This window comes from Salvelinus namaycush, chromosome 5 (genome assembly GCF_016432855.1).
Source record: "Salvelinus namaycush isolate Seneca chromosome 5, SaNama_1.0, whole genome shotgun sequence".
In the NCBI taxonomy this organism is placed as follows: domain Eukaryota; kingdom Metazoa; phylum Chordata; class Actinopteri; order Salmoniformes; family Salmonidae; genus Salvelinus; species Salvelinus namaycush.
Genome location: NC_052311.1, coordinates 43,081,689 through 43,102,066, shown reverse-complemented (window position 1 = coordinate 43,102,066; position 20,378 = coordinate 43,081,689). Strand labels below are relative to the sequence as shown.

The 20,378-nt window shown below is 44.0% G+C and overlaps 1 protein-coding gene across 2 annotated transcripts; it reads right to left on the bottom strand.

Moving 5' to 3' along the window:
- Positions 1–7,786: 7,786 nt before the first annotated feature.
- On the bottom strand, positions 7,787–20,136 carry LOC120047544 (prolyl 3-hydroxylase 3-like). 2 transcript variants are annotated; one of them, XM_038993074.1, is made up of 16 exons: positions 19,774–20,136; positions 19,417–19,601; positions 18,806–18,964; positions 18,085–18,277; positions 16,993–17,124; positions 16,620–16,762; positions 15,992–16,081; positions 15,765–15,817; positions 15,573–15,652; positions 15,209–15,336; positions 13,072–13,167; positions 12,774–12,924; positions 11,762–11,879; positions 10,214–10,289; positions 9,280–9,420; positions 7,787–8,412 (listed from the first exon to the last, which is right to left on the bottom strand). In XM_038993074.1, exons 1-16 carry the CDS (start codon positions 20,084–20,086, stop codon positions 8,233–8,235), a joined length of 2,238 nt encoding a protein of 745 aa, XP_038849002.1. In that variant the 5' UTR covers positions 20,087–20,136; the 3' UTR covers positions 7,787–8,232. The 2 variants fall into 2 exon arrangements, with proteins under 2 accessions (XP_038849002.1, XP_038849003.1); XM_038993075.1 differs by having other exon boundaries at positions 19,432–19,601.
- Between the last annotated feature and the right edge of the window lie 242 nt (positions 20,137–20,378).

Sequence of the window (20,378 nt, the reverse complement as noted above, 5' to 3'; positions counted from 1 at the left end):
TATGACACATACTGCATATACATGGACACACTTTCCCACCCTGATTGTAAACTGAAACCTGTATGGTGTGTCATCTTAATGCTAACACTTTTCTTGTTTGATATCTCTCCTCGTGCTTATACTAGCTAAGCGAACACAGTATTTACTCTGCCCTTTTCTATCTCAATATACTTTAGTGCCATAGACTTGGAAAGCTTTCCAATCTTACGTCAGCCCGGAAAGCACTTATGTTTTTGTGATTCCAGTGATATTACATCACAGCGCTCTAACGATGCAATTAGTAATGTCGACTGAATCAATGAGGACTGAATAGTTTTTTCACAGACCAAAATATTCTAAGTTTAGGCCTACTATACAGTAAAGACAAACAGTAGGAATCAACTCTCTCAAGTATCTCTGTCACATTATCAAATAAGGAACTTTTAAACTGGCAATGGTATCAGACTATTTTCTATGAAATCAGAAGATAACCCTTACTTTAAAACACTCTAAACATGATAATCACATAACATAACATATCATGTAACATCCGCACATCTAATAACATATTTTCACAATATTTGTGACAGATTGAATTATTCGGATCGTACTCTATCTTACCTTGAAAACTACCAGGAGAAGAATAGCCTATATCCCTGGCTTTGGTCGTGTTTCTTTGCTGCAATCTCTCTCTCTCTATTTGTCTAAAGTGTCTCTGTCAAATCTCATTACCAAATTAATAGAGGCGACGCAGGAGAGAGTGAGTTTAAATCCTAGTGGCTGAGATTTTAAAGGAAGCCTTTTGAATCAAATCTGCTCTCATCCGATTACTGACTGCTCTTTGCATCTGGATAAGAGGTGGAGAGAGAGAGAGGGGCGTGATGGAGAGATGAGAGAGGGAGGGGCAAACTGGTGGTGGTGGATAAGAGGGAGGGAGAAGGGAGAGAAGGGGGTTGTTAAAATCCAGGATAGGGTGAGATAGGTGATTTCTGTATTAAATGGGCAATGGACTTGAGCTAGTGATTGTAGGAATGTGTAAGTCTGATCTTGTTTTCTCGCTGTAAATGTTTCACCTTTTCACTATTGACACGCCATTAGTATTGTGTCACATACTATTAGGCAGATTGAAAAACGTTAACGGTAACCGGTGGCCATCCCTTAGTGAGAATTTAGCACTAAAACAGGCCTTTCTGAGAATGGGACTGAAGAACTGTTTCCAATTTGTAGCAAGACACTTTAGTTTTGATTTGAACGAAAACGCCTTGAACTGTATTTCCGTGCTATGAAAGGGTCTAACACAAAGTACCAAGTTTCAGCACCTATGCCAGCTAGACACCCACAACACTAGTGATACCACTGGCAGAGAATCAAATGTATTCCAAAATGGATGTATCAGAGGAAACACTGTAAAATGCTCTTTAAAAAAACACTTAAACAAATGATCTGATCATTCAAATGGACTGCGTTAGCCCAATTCGGATTTTGTTTTCCCACTGATTGGTCTTTTGCCCAATCACATCAGCTCTGAAAAAGATTTGAGGTGAAAGGTCTGATGTGATTGGTCAAGACCAATTAGTGGAAAAAATATGAGAATTTGAGCTGCATGTGTAAACGGTCTGTCAATGGGAAAATCCACTTAGAAGATACAATGAATGTTTTCCTTTAAGATTATCTGTAAGCAGAGTAACGCATTAGTAGTGCAATAGTAATATTACATGCATTATAATATATACATCATATGCAAATCCTTGTTATGATCAAATGTAAAACATTCAATAAATATATCCAATCCAAGTTAATGTTCTTTTTCCATGTAATCTCAAAGGAATTGACCATGCTTCCATACTTCTTAAATTAAATTCCCTACCATGTTGTAGAGAGAAAATTCATCGATTTTACAGTATTGATTAACTGTTTGTTCTTTGTCGCCATTAAACGGCACCCTCGTCATAGTGGTATCAAATGAAATTGATACTTATCCCACAGACCCACTCACTTTGATTATATGAGAAAATCAGGACACACTCAATTCAGAACTAAAAGTACCTCTACACTCCCCAAACTAATCTGGCGGCAGCAGGCAGCTGGTAGCCTAGTGGGTAGCCCTTTCCTACAGTCAATTACCAAAAGCGTGGGTGGAATGTTATTAATATTTTTCATCATTTCATCATTAATAAAGATTATGTTAAAAAACCTGATGACAATCCTGTGTTTCTGTGTCAAACAGTGCTGCTACGTTTCAGTCTTCTGTGATGTATATAAAGTGTAATATTGGGATGCAAACTCTAAATGTAATACATTTCAACTCTATATCTGACATGGTGCAGATGTCTTATTTTTTTAAACCATGTGTGTGAGATGTGTACTTTTGATTCAAAGTAGAGTTGTTTAAGACTACCAAGAATCACTCTGGGTGACCCTGATTTAGCCCACTGCAGTAAAAGGTTAAGAGCATTGGTCCAGTAACCGAAAGGTCACAGGTTTTAATCCCCGAGCCAAATAGGTAAAAAATATGTTGATGTGCCCTTGAGCAAGGCACTTAACCCAAATTGCTCCTGTAAGTCGCTCTGGATAAGAGTGTTTGCTAAATGACAAAAATGTACAAATCTGTTTCAACCAAGAGCTCCCTACAGCACTACTGTGACCAGAGGTTTTCACTTACACATCTATTCACATATCCAATCAAAAACTACAAACAAACAAAAACAACAATTGAGGTGTAAAATAAAATTATATGGCTGCCCACTCACCAAATATGAAGTTCTCCAGTGGGTTTCTTAACCTATTCTCACTTTTCAGGGTCCCTCCGTTTGGTTGTCATATGTTTACCTCTCTTCTGTTACTAGACTTTCAGTTTTTTATTCAGTTTTCCTGTCCCACACAGAATGGATATTCCACCCTCTTGCTCTCTCTCTCTCTCTATCTCTCTCTCTCACACACTCTCTCTCCTGTGAGGAACAGATGAGGATTGGAGCGGATGAAGAGAGATCAGGGATGAGGGGATAAATCCAGCGATGGACAGAGAGAGAGAGGGTGGGGGGGTGAGAGAGGGAGACAGAGAAAGACAAAGAGAGAGGGGGAGGGAGAGACAGAGAGAGTGAGAGGAAGAGAGAGAAAGAGAAACAGAGAGAGGGAGACGGAGGAACAGAGAGAGAGAGAGTGGGAGACATTGCGAGAGAGAAAGGGAGTGAGAGAGAGAGGCGAGCAAAGCACACCAAACAAGGTGGGCAAACGTGTCATGGGGTCAAAAGACAGGAACCGGTCCTGCATTAATAAAAAATTCAGTAAAAAATGCACTCCTGGACATGACTTTTTATGGTGTGGTGTGAAAGCCTGTGACTGGCAGGGAGCTCCAGTGTTTTGTAAACTTGAGAAAAGTATAATATAAGAAAAGCCAGCAGCACAGACAGAGACAGAGAGATGGGGACCAGACGAGGGGACAGTGGTGACGTTGTTAACTCACGCACACACATCTCAGGCCACCAGGGGAGAGAGGTTACTGCATGAATGAACCTCTAAGGCCAGCACCTCAACCTGCCTGACTATGACCTGATGAAGATACCCATGTGGCTTTGTAGCAAATGTGTAAGAATAGAATAGATTTTATTGTCCTCTGAGAAGGACGTTCTCTTTCACGGGCTCGTACCATGGTTCATAGATGTGGTCCATAATGCTGTATTTACGGCACTTTTATATGTGTCACTTTTCATTGTCTCGATGAGCTACATTATACTGCACAATATGCATCAAAAAGGCAACGTGCTAAAAGTGAGACTCAGTAAAAAGGAGCGAGACAGAAAGAGTGTCCAGGGGGTGTGAGAGAGAGAGAGAGAGATAGAGGAAACAAACACAGCGAGTAAGCGAGACAGGCAGAGTGAAAAAGGAGAGAAGTTTCACCACATTGCCCTTTGACTTTCTGAACGTATCTTAACACTGCTCACTCAGTAGCCTAAGATTGTTAGGGTTTGGTTAGCATTAAGGTAATGGTAAAATAATCATAGGTTAGTGGATAGTTAGTTGACCCGTTTTTTGATAGTTAGTATTAACCCAGTACTTCCACCCTCTCTCGCATGGTCAAATAGCAACAGGACTCGTTGAGCGTAGAGACACTCCCCTTTTTCTGACAGCGCTGACGCTGGATTCAGGAGACAGACAGAGAGGGAGATAGAAAGAGAGTGGGGGAGCAAGAAGTATGGCGGGGAATGTGAGCGAACCAGCGTGGGGCCGAGAATTATAATCTGTTAAGCTTTGTGTGGTCGTCTCTATTGGTCTCGCACATTCAGCTAAGTTACACGCGTCAGCAGTGAGCCTGCAGAGCAGAGCAGCTTTTGGCTGCAGTTGGGATGTGACAGCCAGGAAAGAGCACTGAGCCTTCTGTTGCTCTGTGATGCTATACAGCATAATACTAATAGTACAGCCATTAGCAGCCCCCACTGTCCCAGTCTTAAACAAAGGGAAGGGGAGGATGGGATTAAATGTCACATCACACAGCCAGAGGAATCAGCAATCGACAAACAACATGGGAAGACACTGAAGTAAAAGCCTACCTAATACTAAACTACCCTGTCTCGGTCAATTGTTGTAATACTTGTATCTGCCTGTCTTTATTTGTCACCTTTGACCTGTGTGCTTCTATAGTGTGACGGCACTAACCAACATTGATATGACAGGATCACTCGACTTGACTTGACACTATACAGTATCAAAAAGGGTACATTTAAACCGGCCTTACAGTAGCTAATGTCTGCTTAAATCTTAGTAGGACATACTGAAAAGGATATATGGATATGGACATGTATATACACTGAGTGTACAAAACATTAAGAACACCTTCCTAATATTGAGTTGCACGGAGGAAGGAAAAGCCTCAATTGGTCGGGGCATGGACACTACAAGGTGTCGAAAGCGTTCCACAAGGATGCTGGCCCATGTTGACTACAATGCTTCCCGCAGTTTTGTCAAGTTGGCTGGATGTCCTCCTGGTGGACCATTTTGATGCACACCGGAAAATGTTGAGCGTGGAAAAACCCAGCAGCGTTGCAGTTCTTCACACAAACCGGTGCGCCTGGCACCTACTACCTTACCCCGTTCAAAGGCATTTCAATATTTTGTCTTGCCCATTCACCCTCTGAATGGCACATACACAATCCATGTCTCAAGTAGGCTTAAAAATCCTTCTTTATCCTGTCTCCTCCCCTTCCTCTACACTGATTGAAGTGCATTTAACGATTGACATCGAAAAGGGATCATAACTTTCACCCGGATTCACCTGGTCAGCCTATGTCATGGAAAGAGGTGTTCCTAATGTTTTGTACACTTAAGTGTATATACTGTATATAATATGGATGTGTATCCTTAGTCAATTAGAGGAAACACCATAGAAATAGAACAGTAATATATCTGTGGATCACATCAAACTATAAAGGAAATGATTCAACGCATTCAAATGATGTGTTCCTTTACGCATTTAAATGATGTGTTCCTTTACGCATTTAAATGATGCGTTCCTTTACGCATTTAAATGATGCGTTCCTTTACGCATTTAAATGATGCGTTCCTTTACGCATTTAAAGGATATGGTGGTGATGTGTTTACTATCTGACCCATGACTCCTTTTAAATTGTATTTTATCAAAAAAAATTGTGGGGGGGGATTTATTACTAATCGTCTGATATTCAACAGATTAAGTACAGCCGATATACAGTACATCACTTGTGTACCCATAGCCACGTATAGACACATCATTTGACGCTAGACAAGTGGGGTGCTTGAGATGCATGGTATAGATGTACGCCTGCTCAAACACAGATTAACTGGGCCTTTAAGGGAAACAGCAGCTGGAGAGGGTAGCCTAAGGGAGGGAAGCGGTTAAAACCAGGAGTCCATTAACAGGCCAGTCGACCCAATTCTGCAGCACCCGCGGATTATCACACGGGGGGAGGGGGGGGGGGGGTGAGAGAGTTAATATGGGTGGTAAACAGTGCTTGACTGACCGTGACTCAGTAATGCGAGGAGGGGGAGAAGGGTGGGAGATATAAATTGGGGAATGTTTTAATGGGAGAGAAGATGTGAGTGTGTCCGAATGGATGTGAATTATTAAATGATTTCTAGTTGGATTATGATTCCATATTCTAAATGGGAGAGATTTCCTAAACTTCATAAACAAATGCACTCATTTATGAGGGATTAACGGTAATCTCTCTTTCTATCCTTCCCCCCTTCTGTATACCTCTCTCTCTCTGTCTCTTTCTGTCTCTCCCTCTCTTTCCCCCTAAGCATCAGTTTTTAATGCATTGCAGGGCTTGGTCTATCTCCCCCTCCCTCTCTGTCTTTCCCTTTCTATGTCAGTGTTTCTGAACTGCCGGGTCTAGTCCCTGAGCAGGTGTGATATCTCTTTCTCCTTATCTGTCTACCTCTCTGCTCCCTTCCCCTCCTCTACCTCTCCTCCATCTCTGACACTCAAACATTAACCCTCTCTTGGTTTCATGGTCTTAATCTCCACACATTTAAAGGGCAGCCTGGCACTGAGGTAATCAGTTAATGGACTCTACGAATCCACACCTATCCCCATTATCTCAACCCCCCACTTCTCCCTCAGTCTCTCTCTCTAGTCACATGCAGTTGATGTTTTAACCCTTTACACTCGTGGGAATTGGCCTATATGGATAGGGCTAAATTGAAATGTTTCTTCCAGAATAAATATGAAAACCATATGCATAACCATGGTAGCAATTGAAAGAGAAAAGTTTGTAGATAATGGGGAAATTATTGGACCAAAGGTGAGTACGCAACAGTTCAATTGACACAAGACTGATAACGAAATCAGAAAAGAATCTAGATACATTCAGTATTATGAAAAGATATTCCTGGAAAATGCTCTCCGAGCTGTGCAGTTGAGGAACTAGAGCAAGCACACACTTGTGGTTGTTTAGTTTGGAACGCAACCCTGCAACCCTGCCATCACACAATTACTGGTGTTATTTTTACGCAATCCAACAACGGTCCATTATAAATCTCAATCTGGGTCAGGCGAGCATGATTTGAAAGCGTGTTCTATTGCCAACCAGTTTTGTACAATCTTACAGTGTTAGGCTTTCACAAGGCAATTCAGAGAAACAGATCGTCATTTTGGTGCGCATAGAAAGGAGTCACGAGTGCATTCAGGTGCGTGTGCCGCGGCACATTTTCTTAACAGTAAACAAACGTAAGCTTATTCTGTTCAGAACAACCCAGGGTATGATGCCATGTCATCTTGTAACTGTACATCAAACATAGTGATCATAAACGTTGACACTATATGACATGAGTTTTATGATTTGGAAATGTGAAGTGCACGTTTGGTCCCTATGGGTATTTGGCTTGCTTGTATGACGTCAGAGCTGTATTTAATATAATCCTCAACGTCTCATCTTTCAAAATACATTGAGCCATCGTAATTTACAGCGTTTCGCTCACTCAGTCAACAAAACATTTGCGAAGGTGGCCCAATTACCAGGAGGGATGGGGGCAACTTCTTGTCGTGCTCGGTGCTCAAATCCAAAACGGCGGTCAGTCAAAACCCATACAGCGCTGTGAAGCGCAAAGCCAGACCTCTGACGTCGCGGATAGCATTTTACCGTACAGCCACTACGTTCTAAATCTGCCATGTTCAACCCGTAAACGGGTATAAGTGTAAGGGTTAAACAGTTGATAATGCAGGAGGTTTGGAGTTGATCTTTTAACCTTTTACAGGGTTGTGTGTGAGATTTTTCCACTTCGGAAGCACCTCAGCTATGGCTTTTTCATTCCCACTCTTGCCACTCTCTCCGCCATTTGGAATACCTTTTATTCAATTTCTTTTACTTTTCTCCAGCAGGTATGTAACAATTATTACATAGCAGAAACTAAGGCATACACTGTAACACAAATGAACTGATTGTCAATGGAGAGGGTGGAAAGGCACACAAGCAAGCAACACAGTCTCAAAGAGAAAGCGTGAGGGAGCGAGAGAGCGAGCGAGAACGATAGACAAAAATACCTTCGTTCACAAATGGTCTCACAGACAGAGAGAGAGGAAAAGAGGTAGAGAGAGCGAAGGAGCGTGGGTAGGGATTGAAAAGCCTGGTGTAAAAATAGAGAAGAGTTCATGGTCTTTTGGGAAAGGGGACTGGTGGCTGGACCGGGACGGTCCACCAAGTAGGACGGGGAGGTGAACAGGACTACCCCGTTGTTCAGCGTGGGTGGTTCAGTCTTTAAATCCATCACAGCAGCTCATCACAGCTCGTCCTTTCCCCCCGTCACCCTGCCCCTCCCTCTACTCCTCGACGACTGGCTTCCGCTTCTACCACTCCGAGCAGGGGCAGCGGTGCCCTCTCTTCCCTCCTCTCTTACTTCTCCTCCTTTCGTCACACTCTGTCCATCCGCAGCCCACAGGGTCTCGGCCTCCTCCCTCTCCTGCATGAGGCACAGAAGGTACAGTAATGTGAGGTGAAGTGTTCACGCCACGTCCGTGATCATACAACATCCAGGCTAGCTGGGTAAGAAACAGAAGTGCTCCTTTCAAATCCAGGGAAAATTGTGCCAGAACTTTCCTCAAGTTCAACCTTAACATTATAGATTATTAATAAACCGACCAACGGTCAAATCGAAGTGCCTATGTTATTTGACTGCCAACCCTGATTGACGTAGACTTATTCTTCAAAAACGATATCTAAACAAAAAGTGAATTAGCATAGGGAAAATAGCTGAGATGTCAGCGCTAGATGGGGAAAATGAAAAAGCAACAACCATTTCATTTGCATGTATGTTCTGTTTGTTTGTCTGCAGCTGATCTTGTTGCTATGTACAGTATGTTGCTATTTATTTATTTATTTCACCTTTATTTAACCAGGTAGGCAAGTTGAGAACAAGTTCTCATTTACAATTGCGACCTGGCCAAGATAAAGCAAAGCAGTTCGACACATACAACAACACAGAGTTACACATGGAGTAAAACAAACATACAGTCAATAATACAGTAGAAAAATAAGTCTATAAAAAAAGGCCATGGTGGCGAAGTAAATACAATATAGCAAGTAAAACACTGGACTGGTAGATTTGCAGTGGAAGAATATGCCTACCTAACCATTAATACAATATATTTATTTAAAAAAGTGGTTAGGGGCAACAGTAACACTTTTTTTTTTTTTTTTACTCTATAGCGTTAGCCTGGTCCCCGATCTGTTTGTGCTGTCTTGCCAACTCCTATGGTCATTGTCATGCCAAACATATCTGATCTGGGCCAGGCTTTTAAAGAGCAACCAATCCAATAACAGTTCTCACCATATCCCTGTGCTGCTTCTCCTTGGTGAACCAGAGGGCCAGTGCACATCTGCAGCCAGCGGTCACAGCGGTCACACCATGGGGGTTGACAGGACCGGAGGAGAACCCCACCAGTCGACCACAGGTGGGCTTCACCCGGGCCTACAGACAGAGACAGAGAGAGAGGAAAAGAGAGAGAGAGGAAAAGAGAGAGAGAGGAAAAGAGAGAGAGAGAGAGAGAGAGAGAGAGAGAGAGAGAGAGAGAGAGAGAGAGAGAGAGAGAGAGAGAGAGAGGAAAAGAGAGAGAGAGGAAAAGAGAGAGGAAAAGAGAGAGAGAGGAAAAGAGAGAGAGAGGAAAAGAGAGAGAGAGGAAAAGAGAGAGGAAAAGAGAGAGAGAGGAAAAGAGAGAGAGAGGAAAAGAGAGAGAGAGAGAGAGAGAGAGAGAGAAAGAGAGAGAGAGAGAGAGAGAGAGAGAGAGAGAGAGAGAGAGAGAGGGGAAAAGAGAGAGAGAGAGGGGGAAAAAGAGAGAGAGAGAGAGAGAGAGAGGGGAAAAGAGAGAGAGAGAGAGAGAAAGAGAGAGAGAGAGAGAGAGAGAGAGAGGGGAAAAGAGAGAGAGAGAGGGGGAAAAAGAGAGCGAGGAAAAGAGAGAGCGTCAGAAAGGGTAGCCTCTATAAGGGCCATGCTAGAATGGATAGAAAAGGCAATATTGTCAGAACTTACTGAGAAGTACACACAACACAAACTATTTGTTCTTAATTTTAGCGTTAGGGATAATATTAGGTGTACGGTTACTGAACGGGTTAAGGTTAGAATTGCATATGTTAGAAAGCTGTGCTTCCATCCCTTCTAGCATGGCCAGATAGTGATGACCGGGTCACTGTGGGGCATAGGTCAAAGGTCATGTGAAGACCAGCCAGTGTAAAGTGTTCTACTTGAGTTATGTCAAGTGACTTACTGTGACAGTCTTGGCATCCCTGTCTGTGAAGAAGAGCTCCCCACCGTCAAAGTCATCGTTCAGATAGAGCACAGCGCTGGAATGGAATCAGACATGGACTTAGTCGGCACTTAACAAGTCTAGTCAAAGTTGTCAGTTGCCATCTTTATTGCTTAGTAAACAAACCTTGTGGTACTATATAGCACACTGCCAGAGGCACATCACATTATTTCCTCACACACCCCTGCCTGAAATCAATAATCTTAGACCTGGCTGTGGAATGGCACCTGTGTTCGTTTGAATGCTGTGTTTGTTTACCTTCGAATGAGGAGACCATCAAACAGTGTTAGGATTAAGATGTCATGCCGTACTGGTTTGAGTTTGTTCATGTAATGTACATACACTCAACTCCGTATGTATTTGGACAGTGAAGCAATGTTTTCAAATGTGGCTTTACACTCCAGCATTTTGGATTGGTGATCAACTGTTTCACATGAGGCGACAGTACAGAATGTCACCTTTTATTTGAGGGTATTTTCATACGTATCTGTTTTACCGTTTAGAAATAAAAGCATTGTATGTATCTAGTCCCCCCATTTGAAGAAGTCATAAGTATTTGGACATACGGTGCATTTGGAAAGTAGTCAGACCCCTCAACTTTTTTTTTATTACGTTACAGCCTTATTCTAAAAATCCTCATCAATCTACACACAATACCCCATAATAACAAAGCAAAAACAGGTTAACATTTTTTTGCAAATGTATTAAACATAAAAACTGAAATAACACATTTACATACTCAACTAGTCTAAAGAACGGTAGTGTATCTGGAGCATCAGCATTTGGGGTTTCGATTACAGGCTCAAAATGACCAGAAACAAAGACTTTCTTCTGAAACTCGTCAGTCTATTCTTGTTCTGAGAAATGAAGGCTATTCCATGCGAGAAATTGCCAAGAAACTGAAGATCTCGTACAATACTGTGTACTACTCCCTTCACAGAACAGCGCAAACTGGCTCTAACCAGAATAGAAAGAGGAGTGGGAGGCCCCGGTGCACAACTGAGCAAGAGGACAAGTACAGTAGAGTGTCTAGTTTGAGAAACAGATGTCTCAAGTCCTCAACTGGCCAGCATCCCGGAGTCGCCCTTCACTGTTGACGTTGAGAATGGTGTTTTGCGGGTACTATTTAATGAAGCTGCCAATTGACGACAAAATACATAAAGTGTTTCCATTTGTAAATGGTAAAACAGATATGTATGAAAATACCCTAAAATAAAAAGTTACATTCTGTACTGTCGCCTCATATGAAACAGTTGATCTCAAATCCAAACTGCTGGAGTATAGAGCCAAATGTACAATTTTAGCTTCACTGTCCAATTGCATACACATGGGAGTGTATGTGGTATTATATAGCTCAACTTCCAAGTCTTGTGTGTGTTTTTTAAGTGTAATTACATGTATGTGCATGCACAGTGCACACGTCTGCATGCTTCTGTGTGGGTGCATGTGTTTTGCCAGTATGCGTGCGTGTGTGCGCATGAATGTGTGTGTGTGTGTGTGTGTGTGTACCTCAGGTCTCTGTGTGTAAAGGCAGGTGGTTCTCTCCAGCACTGTCTGGTCTCAGGTTCCAGTAGACAGTTGTCCACATGAACAGGGTGAGACAGGTCCAGTCTCCCCTCCTGGTCCCCTGGACAGGACACACAACACGAGGGCCATGTTCATTAGGCACCGATGGATTCTGGGTACTAACTCATAAACTTTAGATAGGGTTAATTATCAGGTATCCTATTGAAATATCGAATGCTTAGGTTCAGAGGGTCTACACCAGAAGTGAATGGTTATCTGTAGGAGGAAGGTATATGGTGTGTACAATTAAGCTTAGAATGTGCTGAGTGCAGGGAAAACGATCACATGTGGCAGGCATTGATAAGGGGAGAGAGCCATGGATTAGCGATGAAGGGGGTCAAGGTCAGGTCAGGTCACGTTAAGGGAGAAAGAAAAGTTTATGGCCCGTATCACTTAGTTTCCTGCCTAGCAATAAAGATACAATGTAGCGAGAAGGAGGAGACTCCACCCAAAGTGGGGTACATATACCACAACTATTGTAAACATGTCTTTGTCTAGTGCAGCTGTATTGACCCTTTGGGAAGAATATACTTTTGAGCTTTCAGAGTGTCAGTTGAGTTTTTACTCTGAAAATTAGAACCTAACAGCACCAAATGGAAGAAAATGGACTGAAATAGAGGGACAACCTGGAGTTGTCCAATAATAAACAATCATTTTAGTTTTCCGTTGCAAAACGTTTTAGACAGTTTTCCATTGCATGCCCTAATGAACACGACCCAGGTAACACAACGGGTGACATGACACAGAGCAGATAAGGCACCTGATACAAGTCAGGGGTTAGCTATTGGGTTACACTAGAAATGAGAAAAGCGTTTTGCATTGAGACCCACAAATGTAATACATAACGAGGTCAACAGAACAGATGGAAATGAACATGAAATATGAAGATGTGAAACCAAACATTTTTGGAACCATCATTTCAAGAAATAGAGGGCATTGCTTGAGCGGACCATACCTGTGATGGCGCTGCGGCACACGAGATGTGTGTCGGAGAAATGGAGTCCTGAGGGGCTCCTGAAGTAGGAGTGCAGGAGGGTTCTCACCCTCTCCCCCATCTCATGCAGCAGCTTAGCGTCTGATTGGTTCACCATGCCGTCCTGAGCCAACTGCAGAGCAGAAAAGTGTTTAACTGTTCATTAGCTATGTGGCCATGTGAGACAGACAGACAGACAGACAGACAGACAGACAGACAGACAGACAGACAGACAGACAGACAGACAGATAGATTTCATTTCCAGATCCATCGTTCTCACCTTGACAGCTCTGAGGACAGTCAGGCCCTCAAACTTCTCATGGGGTGTGTGTGGGGACCGTCGCCCCCGGTAACCGTCCCCAGCGGACGCAGCAGCCTGTCAGAGACAACACAGGAAGTCATTAATGAGGATATAAGCTCATAGCCCTTTCTGAATACTTCTGCTATTGCTGAATTCCAAATCCACCCCTGGCTCATATCCCTAAGAACCATAAAGATCAGGGCCTAAATTCATAAAGTGTATAATATATATATACAGTATATACACTGCTCAAAAAAATAAAGGGAACACTTAAACAACACAATGTAACTCCAAGTCAATCACACTTCTGTGAAATCAAACTGTCCACTTAGGAAGCAACACTGATTGACAATAAATTTTACATGCTGTTGTGCAAATGGAATAGACAAGAGGTGGAAATTATAGGCAATTAGCAAGACACCCCCAATAAAGGAGTGGTTCTGCAGGTGGTGACCACAGACCACTTCTCAGTTCCTATGCTTCCTGGCTGATGTTTTGGTCACTTTTGAATGCTGGCGGTGCTTTCACTCTAGTGGTAGCATGAGACGGAGTCTACAACCCACACAAGTGGCTCAGGTAGTGCAGCTCATCCAGGATGGCACATCAATGCGAGCTGTGGCAAGAAGGTTTGCTGTGTCTGTCAGCGTAGTGTCCAGAGCATGGAGGCGCTACCAGGAGACAGGCCAATACATCAGGAGACGTGGAGGAGGCCGTAGGAGGGCAACAACCCAGTAGCAGGACCGCTACCTCCGCCTTTGTGCAAGGAGGAGCACTGCCAGAGCCCTGCAAAATGACCTCCAGCAGGCCACAAATGTGCATGTGTCAGCATATGGTCTCACAAGGGGTCTGAGGATCTCATCTCGGTACCTAATGGCAGTCAGGCTACCTCTGGCGAGCACATGGAGGGCTGTGCGGCCCCACAAAGAAATGCCACCCCCCACCATGACTGACCCACCGCCAAACCGGTCATGCTGGAGGATGTTGCAGGCAGCAGAACGTTCTCCACGGCGTCTCCAGACTCTGTCACGTCTGTCACATGTGCTCATGTGCTCAGTGTGAACCTGTTTTCATCTGTGAAGAGCACAGGGCGCCAGTGGCGAATTTGCCAATCTTGGTGTTCTCTGGCAAATGCCAAACATCCTGCACGGTGTTGGGCTGTAAGCACAACCCCCACCTGTGGACGTCGGGCCCTCATACCACCCTCATGGAGTCTGTTTCTGACCGTTTGAGCAGACACATGCACATTTGTGGCCTGCTGGAGGTCATTTTGCAGGGCTCTGGTAGTGCTCCTCCTTGCACAAAGGCGGAGGTAGCGGTCCTGCTGCTGGGTTGTTGCCCTCCTACGGCCTCCTCCACGTCTCCTGATGTACTGGCCTGTCTCCTGGTAGCGCCTCCATGCTCTGGACACTACGCTGACAGACACAGCAAACCTTCTTGCCACAGCTCGCATTGATGTGCCATCCTGGATGAGCTGCACTACCTGAGCCACTTGTGTGGGTTGTAGACTCCGTCTCATGCTACCACTAGAGTGAAAGCACCGCCAGCATTCAAAAGTGACCAAAACATCAGCCAGGAAGCATAGGAACTGAGAAGTGGTCTGTGGTCACCACCTGCAGAACCACTCCTTTATTGGGGGTGTCTTGCTAATTGCCTATAATTTCCACCTTTTGTCTATTCCATTTGCACAACAGCATGTGAAATTTATTGTCAATCAGTGTTGCTTCCTAAGTGAACAGTTTGATTTCACAGAAGTGTGATTGACTTGGAGTTACATTGTGTTGTTTAAGTGTTCCCTTTATTTTTTTGAGCAGTGTATATAGTACCAGTCAAAAGTTTGAACACACCTGCTCATTCAAGTATATTTTCTACATTGTAGAATAATAGTGAAGACATCAAAACTATGAAATAACACATATGGAATCAAAACCAAAAAAGTGTTAAACAAATCGAAATATATTTTATATTTGAGATTCTTCAAAGTAGCCACCCTTTGCCTTGATGACAGCTTTGCACACTCTTAGCACACTCTTGGCCTTCAAATTCCATATCTCTGTTGAACTTCTCTTCCTGTGTTTGAGGGAGTCTTGTTTCCTGAGCAAATCATATGCAAGCTTACGGTCGCTAGGCGCAGTACTGTATCGCATTCCTTCTGATCTAGAACTCCGTCCAGCATGACGCGATTAGTTCCATTTAAAGAATTGTCGTCCATGCTGATGGTGACACCAACCTGAGGTACGGGACCCCCTGGGGGAGGGAACAGAACGGAGGTGTGAGTGAGACACAGGAAGAGGGTCCACGCACGCACGCACGCACGCACGCACGCACGCACGCACGCACGCACACACACATTTAAATCAAATAAATGTTTATCAGATTAGTGTTTCCCAATCCTCAGAGACCCGAGCCAATTATGTTTGTTGTCATTACCAATCCGTCAAATGTGTGCTTGTAACATGCCAAACACTAATGTTTATCCTTACCTGCGTAGAACCCACTATCGTCCATCTCCACCTCTTTCTCTCCCTCCTTCATTTTCTCATTCAGCACTTCCTTTTCTGCTCTGGAAATCAAAAAGGAAATGGCTTTCAACCGCCCAATAGCACTTCAAAGCCCTTTCTCTCCACACTCCCGTCCTCTTGAGCAGTAACTTTCTCCTTCACGTATCCTCTTACCTCCATGTGTCTCTTAGCAATTCAGGAACAACCTTCTCTGGAGTCCAGAGATCCTATATGGGAAAGGGGGAAAAAAACACAAAAGGAACAAACTGCGGTATCGTTCAGTTTGAAAGTAAATGTGAGTGACCAAATCAGAGCCATATATAGCTTAGATATACAGTAGCTACTTTATGGCTCTGGGCCAAACCAGATCCAATGATAATCAATAAATAACTTTATCATACCGGGTCGGTGAAATTGAAGTTGAGGTTTTCCATTCCGAAGTAGAGTAGTTTTTTCTCCTGCAGTGAGCGGCTCACATACCTGGCTATCTCCTGAGAACATAAAGACAGACACAGAGGCTTAGACGCACCTTAGAGGCTGCTGCCCTATGTACATAGACATGGAATCACTGGTCACTTGAATAATGTTTACATACTGTTTTACTCATTTCATATGTATATACTGTATTCTACTGTATTCTAGTCAATGCCACTCCAACATTGCTCGTCCTAATATTTAGATATTTCTTAATTCCATTCTTTTACTTTTAGATTTGTGTGTATTGTTGTGAATTGTTAGATACTACTGCACTGTTGGAGCTAGGAACTAAAGCATGTCCCTACACCTGCAATTACATCTGCTAAATATGTGTAAGCGACCAATATATTTATATATATATATATATATATATATGTTTTTTAATTAAATTAAAAGAGTGATGCCTACAGAGAAAACCAATATACTGGTCTTCACAGTAGAGTAAGATACAATAATGTATCTATCAAATTTGAGGAGTGTTGTTAATAAAATGAAACCTCCCTAGTGGGCCAGACTAGGGGTTGTTGATTTGAGGCTGAGCACCAGTAGTACCTGGGAGGGCTTTGTCCCATGTGCCTCAGTGTCGCCTCCCAGTGTCTCTGTGTAGAGCTCCAGGTTACTGAGGGAGTCTTTGTCTGAGGGGTAGAACAGGAGGAGAGACCGCAGAGAACGCACCGCTCCTCCTAGATCGCCCGCTGCGGGAAATAGGGGAGACAGAGAGGGAGATGGGCTTTGGTTGTTCACTAGATATGTCAACTCCTGTATGAAGCACCAGAGCCCATTTAAAATAATACATTTATTTCAGGTGCCATATCCTGGCCAGTATCATCAGCTGCAGTAGAAGCAGAGTTACCATCATAATTGTCGTTAGCGTCATCATGTGGTCATTACTGTAACTTCAGATATGACCGTTCCCCTGTCTAACCTTTGAACTGTGCGATGTGTAGATGCTCCAGCTGTGTGGGTAGGAGGTCCTCCTGGGCTGAAATCCTTCCGGGTCGCGTCGCCACCTGGGTCACACAGGCCTGATGGCAGGACAGGAGGGAGAGGGAGAGTGCTGGAGGACGGGAGATAAAAATCACATGATAAGGAGAAGGAAAGATTAGAAAAGTAGAGAATAGCAATAGAATAAAATAGTAGGACAACTATCCTATACGTGTAAAACTAATTACAGGCTTCCCGAGTGGCGCAGTGGTCTAAGGCAGTGCTAGCTGTGCCACTAGAGATTCTGGGTTTGAGTCCAGGCTCTGTCGCGACCGGGAGACCCACGGGGCGACGCACAATTGGCCCAGCGTCGTCCAGGCTAGGGGAGGGTCCTTGTCCAATCGCGCACTAGCGACTCCTGTGGCGGGCCGGGCGCAGTGCACGCTGACACTATACGCTGGTATACGGTGTGGTGCGGCTGGCTTCCGGGTTAAGTGGGCATTGTGTCAAGAACCAGTGCGGCTTGGTTGGGTTGTGTTTTGGAGGGCTCTCGACCTTCGCCTCTCCCGAGGCCGTACGGGAGTTGCAGCAATGAGACAGGACTGTAACTACCAATTGGATACCACGAAATTGGGGAGAAAGAAGTTTAATTAAAAAATAATAATTACAATCTTTGCTTTGTTTTGGACCAACCCAAATATGCACTGCGTGACATTATACTGTTTACAGTCAGCTGTCTTGGTAACACTCCCCCTATAATAAGGCCTTTATAACGCTATATAACACTATTACCTTACAGACATTTTCAGCCTACTAGAGGTTCAGCCTACTAGCAATGAATGAGTTATAGCCCTGCATAGACAACCAGCTTCATGAACACAAACATGTTTTTCCTGTGACCTGTGTGGTCCAGTGGTTAGTGTCACATGTACAGCCCAGCTTCCAATCTCAGCATGGGTTCAAATCCGACCCATGCCCTTCTGACTCACAATCTCTCCTACCTTTTCTGTCCTCTTCACTGTCCTATCTCAATAAGGATATATAAAACCCTTAAAATTATAATTTTTTAAACAAACAAACATGTTTTTCTCACCTGCAGCCTTCTCAAACACCCCGTCCATTCCATCCTCTCCTCTGCTCTCAGGGAGCCGCTGTGAGGCGACCTCACACTGCGCCCTACACTCATCAGTCTGTCTCAGTGTCTCGTTCACACACTCCCTCCATTTCTCCACAGCGTGTGTCCAATCAGAGGAGGCCTCAGAGGTGAGGGCGGAGTCGTACAGGGCCTGTGGTTAATAGAGGGATGGAGGTTATGGGTAAGAGGGGGGAATGTTAGCTGGAAAGGTTGGCTATAATTGGTAAACATCAAGAACAGAGTGCGATGGAGAGGAGTCGTTGATGGCCTATACTCCCAATGGGCATAGTAAGTACGGAAAGCATGAAGACTTGCTGGAGACAAACAAAACAGAGCAGTGAAATTAACTACATTTTTTGTTTACTGTTAGGCTTTAGTGATATCAAAAGTCCAGTGATGTTCACATGATGTATTATAGTACACTCCATTAGTAACATGTTATCAGGAATGCTGTGGGGGCATGCAGAGGTTACTGTGTGAGCCCAAAGGGCTTTTACGATTGGTTAGGTACCTAAGGTGAAACACAGAGAGGAATTTGAGCCCTCAGGCCACATGTGGGAATCTTCAAAGAATATTTCTTACAACAAGATTCATGAATACTTATTTATGCATCCAATCTAGCATTTATTTGACCATTTTTCAGACACACACAACCCTCCCCCACTCTTTTTTTTATTACCCAGTGTTTCTCTGTCTCCATCTCTCTATCCTGGAATGCGTCCTCTGTTACTCCCTCCATCCGTCTATACTTCTCAATGTTGTTCCTCATCTCCAGGTGGCTGGGGTTGGCCACGAAGAATGTGTGGGCTGCTGACGCCGCCTTTTGTACTTTCCCTAGCTGAGGAAGAAGAGAGGGGAGGAGAGGAAAAGTTGAAAGCGATAGAGAATGAGGTAAAAGACGAAGAGAAGGAGGAAGAGCGGAGAGGAGAGGAAAGAGAGCGAGCGAGAACGAGGTAGAAGATGTAGAGGAGGGGAAAGAGGGGAGGAAAAAATAACAGGAGGATGAGGTAGACGATGAGGAAGAAAAGTTAAGTACAGATGACCTAGAGTGCATGAAGACCACAGCTGTAGTTGTAGGGTATTGTTGCTACAGTATTGTAGTAAAGTGAGCTAGCACATTACATCATATAGGCCTTATACCAGAGTAACTAACTACCAGTGGAATAACCAATGTAATCGCTTTAGCATGCAATGATGCAGGATTTAGCACTTCAGATCTACAATTCAACTGTTAGCCACGCATATGGACAGGAACATAATGAAACAGCAGGTGAATATACTCATAGTTACATTCCAGTAGACGACCTGGAGGAAGTTATAGGGGTTCCGGGTGCTAAACTCGTACTCGATGTCGGCAGACACAGGAAGCTGTCCTGCAGGAGTGACAGCCCGTCCCAAACAGAACCGCACACACTCAGCCCGCCGCTGGACCCAGTCCACTGCCCATAGGTCCCACACATTCCCTTTCTCGGTGTCTGAGGACACACACACACACAGCAGAGACGCTACATTACTGGAATGTACCATACCAGGACTGTCTTTCACTCATGACCATAGATAGATAGGGTCATCACTGACTCCCGGGAGATAATCTAGGCCCTAATGCAAGCTGTGATTGTAAGTGGCAAACAGTAAACACAAACACACCCAGTTTTGGGAGCCTGTCATGTCCCGCTGGCAGACATTCTTCATGGCACTGCCGTCGTGTCCGAAACAGAGCCTCCCGGGTCGTCATCGACTTTTCGAGCAGCTCCGCAGCTTTCTCCCACTCCTCGCTAAAGTATGCACGGACCCCGGTATAATACAAAACATCATAAGAGGGTATGAGTCCGGACGCAGATCCTACAGAAGCCCCGATGCCTGCAACAGGAGAGGTGAAATCGAAGAATGAGAAAAGATAGTGAATAAGAGAGATGTGCAGCGCCACGTAGACAGAGTTGTGATTTGCGAAAAGCGCCATAGCATGCCGTAGTTATTTTGGAGAAGGAAAGGGGGAGGAACAGGGCCAGAGTAAAGTGGGGAAAGGCAGGAAAGACGTGCTAGGTAGTGATGAGAGGGGGAGAAGGAGTGGGATGGGTGGAGAAAAGGAGAGGCAGTACACTTGAAAGTAGATTTATTGACACAGTAAATAACAGTGTTTGGAAGCACTAAAATAATGCTAAAATATTATTATAGTCTAACTTAGTGTACATGCCTACAGTCTACACACACTCATTCATAACACTGTATAGGCTACACACAAAAAAACATTG

Coding starts and splice junctions, on each gene's coding strand:
- LOC120047544 (XM_038993074.1), bottom strand. CDS start 20,086: ATGGCGCTTTTCGCAAATCACAACTCTGTCTACGTGGCGCTGCACATC. Junction 18,965..19,416: donor TCCAGGTCGTCTACTGGAAT/GTAACTATGAGT, acceptor CTTCTTCCTCAG/CTAGGGAAAGTACAAAAGGC. Junction 16,763..16,992: donor ACACATCGCACAGTTCAAAG/GTTAGACAGGGG, acceptor TATTTCCCGCAG/CGGGCGATCTAGGAGGAGCG.